The 7,145-nt window shown below is 52.1% G+C and overlaps 1 protein-coding gene across 9 annotated transcripts in view; it reads right to left on the reverse strand.

The window, feature by feature from the left end:
- The window catches only part of ARHGEF6 (Rac/Cdc42 guanine nucleotide exchange factor 6), a 31,145-nt gene extending 24,022 nt beyond the window's left edge, over positions 1-7,123 (reverse strand). For 5 of the 9 annotated variants that reach the window (NM_001006432.2, XM_040698815.2, XM_015278264.4 and 2 more), the window contains exons 1-3: positions 6,938-7,123; positions 5,870-5,953; positions 181-265 (exon numbers count right to left, since the gene is read on the reverse strand). In NM_001006432.2, the coding sequence (NP_001006432.1) occupies positions 181-265; positions 5,870-5,953; positions 6,938-7,102 (334 nt within the window). In that variant the 5' untranslated portion in view covers positions 7,103-7,123. Of the gene's footprint in view, positions 1-180; positions 266-2,815; positions 2,913-5,869; positions 5,954-6,937 lie in introns of those variants that run through there. The other 4 variants (XM_040698820.2, XM_025149561.3, XM_025149560.3 and 1 more) reach the window with 2 other exon arrangements.
- Positions 7,124-7,145: the final 22 nt, after the last annotated feature.

Here is a 7,145-nt window from a genome sequence, read left to right on the forward strand (position 1 = left end):
TCTGAATCACCACCCTTAGAGCCCGAGCTGGTGGAAAGGTGAAGCACTGACCCACCAGCATCAGGCACAGTTATCCAAGCCTTCAGAAATCAGCACCGACTACCAAAAAAATACACCCCCCAACAGCATACATATGAGACAGCACTTGAAAAGACAATAGAAAACATAATTTTTCCTTACCTTCAGTAGCTTTATTTACAGCTGTCAGTGTACTCAGGACCTTGGAGAACTGTTCTCCGCTGTACAGATCATGCGGCTCAAACAGCTGCGAGAGGAGAACGTGGTCAGTTCAGCGCAAAACATCTCCCTCTCGCCTCCGAGCAGCCCACGGCACTGCTGCGTGCTGAGCTATCAGCTGTGTGCCTGCAGGGGTAGGGCTCGGTGGGGGCTGATGGCCACGCTTCCCATGGGGCGGTGCATCGCTGGGGTTGGGGGCATGAATTGGCACCCAGGGACCGACCCGGGCTGCTGCAGAGAGCGGATCCTCTGGGATCACTGTGAAGGTTTCTGCTGCCTTGAAGGCAGGAGAGATTATGTTGCTATTTTTGTTGTCTAAAGCTAAAGAGATTGAGGCTGTACATATATATATATATACACACACACAGACACACGCATTTTCCCCAGCAGAAGAAACAAACAGAGAATTTTCTGCTCTTGCAACACGGCAGATATAATGCTATGGCAATACGGCGTATATAGTGAGTATACAGTTTTTAGTGGGAAGCCAGAAAAGGTTATGTGAAAAACTGAAGGATTTTGTGCTGCTCGGACTCAGTGGCAAAACAGAAACACCGAATTAGCAATGCCTGTGAGTGGGAAACTGAACCTTGTGCACCAGTGCCTCAAATCACTGCACCACAAAGAGGGGCAATTGCAGCTCCCAGAGCACTACCAGCCCCTCCAGCAGGTGAGAACTGCCCTCCGTTCAGACAAACCACACCAACCCTCCTCCTAACAAAGCAGAGCTCGGTGACACAGAGCCCCCAGACCTGGGACCGCCATGTGCCAACCCCAAGCCCACACTGTCCCACAGATAGAGACCTCAGATCTGCAGATCCTACAGATACAAAAGGTGATTCTCAAGCTCTTTTGTCAGACACAGTGTACCAATACTTCCATAGCGCTACAGAGTATACTGTTTAGCAAGTACAAGAGCATTAACTGTCTGTAGGGCAGCACTGCCCTTAGAATGGCCCTTCTCTGCACTCCTGGATGGATCATCAGTGTGTTCCGAGGGGACTGGATTGGCCTTTCTGAGCCCGGGATGGGGATGCTCGCAGCGCGGCTTTCCCTCTCCATCCGCACAGCAGCACAGTCCGACGCAGGCAGCACAAAGGCTGCTCTTTACGGAGAGTATTTTTAAAAACTGACTCAGCCGCTCGATACGGAGAGGCTTTGACCGAGAGCAATTCAATCCATGCTCTGAGAAAAGCACAGTCTCCCCAATCCCAACAGCAGCAGCGCAGCTCCCATTGCACCCCAGCGCCCAGGAACGTGCCCACCACGGGGGCCGCTCGGAGCTCACCCCAGCTGCACACCCCGTGCCAACGCCATCCGAGCATCACCCACAGCCCCCAGCAGCGACATCAGACCTTCTGCGGGACAGGAGATGGTAACACTGACCCCGCTGGCAGCCACTGGTGGATGCAGAATCCCAGCAGCGCCGTCGCCTCCTGCCAAGCGGGAGCACAGAGCTGCTGGTGAGGCTGCGGCGTCTGCGCGCATCTCTCTGGTGTGTCATTTGCACAGCCGTGCCTTTTTGCTTCCACTTCGGTAAATCCAGAAAAACGAGTCCTGCCTTGAATGAACGGCTGCTTTTTTTTTTTTTTTTTTTAAAGGACCAAAGTGGGAAAATGCATCCTCGATCCTTTAATGCGTAAAATAACGCTGCGAGCTCAGAGCCGTCACACTGATAGAGTCCTAAGGGTGGTGGCAAAGGACACGCAAAACAAAATCCTGGCATGAAAACAAGCCAACAACTTTTGGGACTTTTCTTCGTCGAGAATTTATCCGGAACAGCCACCGTGGAACAACGCCTGCGTGGAAAACTCCTCTGGATGAGCTGCTGCAATGTGAGTGTGCTCTGCAGCGCGTTCCAGAATGAACTCATCATACAGAAAAGTCCTCACTTAGAGCTAAAAATCACTTTTTCCAGCGCGATCCATCCCTAATTCCATTCTTAACGACTAGACAAGCTGGGACTAAAAGCCCTTCTGCTCCGAGCTCACGGTGCGAGCAACCCCCGTACATCCGCGGTTGCCATTTGACGCTCTCGGTTACAAAGAGCTTTTCCTGCTCCACGATCCCGGACCGCGGCTCCCTGCGGTGAAACGCCGGCGGAGAACGCGCACCGCACCGAGACGCGAAGAGTCCGGGGAGCGCAGCGCTGCGGCCGGCGGAGCCCTCCCGAAGGCATCCCGCTGCCGGAGGACCTTCTGCTCCTCCAAACCAAACCCAGAAGCCGGCAGCAGTCCGCATCCCGGGAGACGCGGAGAAGTTCGGTGGAGCCGGGCTGCGCGTCAGCCCTTATCCGCACGAACTGATCCCACACCCGCACGCACCCGGCGCGGGGCTCGGGCCGTCCGGCTGCGGCTGAGCCCCCCCGGGGCCCGGCAGCCCCGCAGCCCGCCGAGGACGCGTGATGCAAAGCGCGGTGGCACCCGAGGGAACGGGCCAGGCGGCGGGGACGGCACTGCGTGAGAGCGGCTGGGGACACGCGTGGGAGAGGTGATGCCGATAAGCCGAGCCGGCGACAGACGGGGTGGGGGGGCGAAGTGAGCATGAGGTCACGCGTGGGGCAGCGCGCGGTACTCACGGCGGCGGACGGGCGGGCGAGCAGCCCCGGGGCATGGCGGCAGCGGTGCTGCTGCGGGGCCGGGCCGGGCGCTGCGGCTCTGACCCGGAGCCGGATCGCGGAGCGGGGAATGGGGAGGAAGGGGAAGGGGAAGTGACAGGCGGCGCCGCCGCCCCGCTCCGCCCCGCTGCCGGCTGCGGGAGGGAGGCGGAGGGGAGAGGGGAACGGGAGGTGGGGAAGGGAAGGGAGGGAAAGGACGCGATGAGGAGGAAGGGGAGGGGAAGGGGGAAGAGGAAAGAAAATCGAGATAGGAAAGGAAACTGGGAAACTGGGAAACTGGGACAGGAGAAAGGAAAGGGAAAAAGGGGAAAGGAAAGGGGAAAGGAGAAAGGAAAGAAAACTGGGAAAGGCACCAAGAAAGATGACAGAAAAAAATAAAGGAGAAAGGATAGAGAAAGAAAGGAAAATCCAAACTGCATAAATGGTATTTACAGCATTTTTGTAAGAGCAATGCTGCAGCAGAGCACAGGGATCCGAGCAGCTCGGGGTGCTGACACACTCAGAGCACCGTGTGCTCGGCCCACCAAACGCAGCCCCTGAGCTGTGTGTGCCCAATGCCTCGCAGTGCAGTGAGGGAATGCTGCCCTGCAGGCACCCGCACAGCTCTGTGCTGTGTCTTTGGGTTGCTCTGTTCCAGATGGTGCCACTCATCCCCTGGTGTGTGCTCTGGGTGGTGCTGGGCAGGGAACTTGGGTGCTCCTCGGGTAGGAAAGGAGTGAAGCCAGAGCAGAGCGTGGCTTGGGGTGCATGGGGATGGGGAGAAGGAGAATGATGGGTTTTCACCCGCACTCCCAAACTCTCAGTCCAAGTGCAATGTGGTGAAGGTTGCAAGCGCTCTGGCTGCAGAAATAGCTTCTATTCTGCCCTCAATGGCAATGACAACCTGCGTGCTCTGTGATCCCTCTGGACAGCCTGGTTAAAGCCAGATATTGATTTATGATGCAGAAACCTTTCTTAGTTCACAACATCCAGCCCCTTGCCAGCAGCTTTGTGGTTGTACTGCAACAGAACACTGCTGCTGAATGAAGATCACTACCCTGTGCTTCTCCAGCAGCAAGCAGTGCTCAGCTATTCAGCTGCTGTCACTGCGTGCGCAGCGGTATCAACAGCAAAAGCAAAGATGAATCATTCCCATTTATGCCCTCAAGAAGAAGCTGGGCTGGGAGCTTTCACCCCTCTTCACCTTTCCCTTTCCCTCAGGCTCCATCTGGCCCTGGGACAGATTCTCCTGCCCCCATCCTGCTGGCACTCGGCCATGCCTTGGCAGGACTCACTCTTGTCCTTTCCCTTCCCTTCCACTGAGTCCCCAATGTGTGTTTCACCATTCCTGTACAACTGGAGACAGTTCTGCCCACCTTCCTGTGCCTTCCTTCCGTTCCCTAAGATTGAGTTACCAGGACAACAAGGACTGGTGGGAGGACAGCACGTGTATAGAGCTCTGCAGGAGTAACCTCTCTGCACGTCCCCACTGCAAAAGGTCTTCCAAACAGCAGCTGGACAGAGGTCTGTGACACAAGGGAGAACCAGCTCGGATCCAATGCCAGACCCTTTCTTCACACCCTGGGTACAGGAGCTCTCTGGACCGTAATGCAGCTATTTTTTTTTTGGAAACTTTTGGGTGCAAAATTCAAGCTCAAACTCAACAGGTCTGAGCTTTATCCAGCTCTTGAGGTCTCGCAGCGACCAGGATGGGCAGCCACGCCAGCCCTACCAGCGCTGCTCAGAATATTTCAGAGGCTGAACGGGTAATCAATCAGAAGAAAGAAAAAAAAAACACCTTAGAAATCATTTCCTAAATAAAACCAAGGAATAAACAAAAGGGAGGAGCAGAGCAACCCCCAGTGCTGGATGTACAGTGCTGCACATCCCTCGTATCTGAAAACCACAAAGTGACTCAATGTTATCCACTGGCTTCGATTATGAGATGCTGAAGCACAGCAGTTCAGAACTGCTCCTATCTCATCTTTTAGATGTTGAAGACTTCTATTCCCTATACATGCTTTCCAGCACAACCATTCTGATTAGTTTTTAAATAGAAAAATAATCTCTCTGAGGAGCTGAGATCACATGGTGCAGCACCAGCAGACCGGCACGCCGAGCTCTGAGCAATAGGCCCTCCCTGCTTCTATATATATCTGCTCTCACGCCCGGCTGTTGCAAAAGGCTTTTAGAAGTGAATTCTTGGGAAACAACAGGCCGGAGAAAGGGCTCTGCAATGAGCAAATTGTCATGCTGGTTAGCTAAGATCTAAGGAGAAGAAAGGCTCTTTTCTTGCTTGGACCTTCAAAGCAGGACAGAACAGAGTTACCATGGGCTTGGCTTTGCATTGCTGTGGGGTATGGACGTTTTGCAGAGCACTCCCTGCTCTTGGCAGAAGTCCTCTTCAGAATATAGCTTGGTTTCCCAAGGTTAGCATGTTAAATGGGACACTGATAACTCTTAATTACAGGTTTCTTGCTTACTGTGATACAAAAATTCTAAAACACTTTTAAAACCCATATGCACTTAGCAAAAAAACACGTAATGGCAAAATGAGCTGAACTCATTTTGAGCTGATGCACTGAGCTGATCCACTCTGACCCTGCAAATACAAACCACGCTTAGCATAGAAGCTGCAGCTACACAGGGTCAGGAACAGCCTTTGTCTTCGGGTTATTTGCATGTCTGAGGATTGATTTAATGTCACATTTTCAGCAGAATCTCACGCAAGGAGGAGGTGAAAAAAGCTGCTGTGTTATTTCCCCTTTATAGTAAAGCAAAGCTAAAAACTGCAAGCCCTTGTCTGCAATAATGGACAGGAAGATGCAAACAGGTCCTCACCACCCAATGGTTCGGACAGAACCCATTACCCATGCACTCCATTTCCACCACATCACCCATCCTCCTATTTATGCTATCAACACAGATCAGGAATGACTACTGATTTAGTCCCTCTGGTATATGGCTTCCATACGCTTATTAAGCAAGCACGATACACCAACACGATGTAAATAGTACTAATAAAAGGTGACTTACCTCCACTTTAAGAACTGCACAGCCCCTCAAGAACTCTTGAATATTACTGATGCAATCAGCTTCATTTTTAGGCTCCAGACAATACTACAGAACAAAACGCACGGAGATGGTTGTGTTACCTCCCATACAGCCTTGTCAGAAGGCCTGCATGAATACTGACATGTGTGCTTTGTGCAGAATTAGGGAAGCTTCTGGAGGGGGTGGTGGGGGTGGCAGGCAAGCTGTCGAACCAGGAAGAAAGAGCCATTGGAGGAAGTGATGCATGAGTCGAAATGGTCGGCATCTTGTTTTGAATGTCAACATATGACAGTGCCCCGAACGGCAGTGGGAACTGATGGCTTTTAAGAACACAGTGTCCCAAACCATCTTCCATAAGCAAGAAGAGCCAGCAAGAGTGATTTCTCGCAAAATAAATAAAAGGCTGCTGTCTCCCAGAGGACATTTTTAATTCAATAGCTTCTCTGTGCTGCCATTTCCCCTCTCTCACTCCTTCCCTTTTTTTCACCTGCTTTACCTCGCACACTGTTGGGCCATATGAACACACACCTCAGGAAACCGATAGCAGATACTGACATGGCTTTGCTACCAATGGCTTTGCTGGACGTGCAACAGCTCAAGCACTGCATGGACGTAAGCTTTATGTACTCCCAGCCAAACTCTGTTCTCCACTGTACTTCCCAATTGGCAGAATACCTTACAGTTGGGTCTGAAAGCATACATTCACGCTGCTGTAATTCGTGGTATTTACCTAAATACAAACTGCATAACTTATTCAAAACCAGGACATTTCCAGCTCTGGTAGGCCCTCTATTTCCTGCCACCACATGAACATGTGTTACCTCAACCATCTGCAGCCCTCTGTGGTCTTTTTTCTGGATGGCAAGAGAAAAAAAAAATCAACAAACTAAACCTACGCTGCATTTTGCCCTCAGCTACAACTAGTAACCTTTACATCAATCACGAGTGCTTATACAGCTTACTGAAGAGGAGCATATCCCACACTGACCCGCACTTGCACGGAGCAGTGCTCCGGTTTCAGGCCACCAGAACACATCTTAAAGCAGTTACCTTCTCTGCAGATCCCGGAAGGAGCCGATGGATGAGTTTGCACAGCACGGTTCCATCCTTCAGAGAAGTTTTCAGGAACTCCTCCGGATCATCAACTATTTTCTTAGGGGAGTTCAGAACTCCTAAGGAAATGAGCCACGTTACCACTTGCTCTTCTGGATTCATTGCTGTACCTCTGCCCCCCGCGCGGTTCCGTGCGGCAGCTCGC

Source organism: Gallus gallus, chromosome 4 (assembly GCF_016699485.2).
Source record: "Gallus gallus isolate bGalGal1 chromosome 4, bGalGal1.mat.broiler.GRCg7b, whole genome shotgun sequence".
NCBI lineage: Eukaryota > Metazoa > Chordata > Aves > Galliformes > Phasianidae > Gallus > Gallus gallus.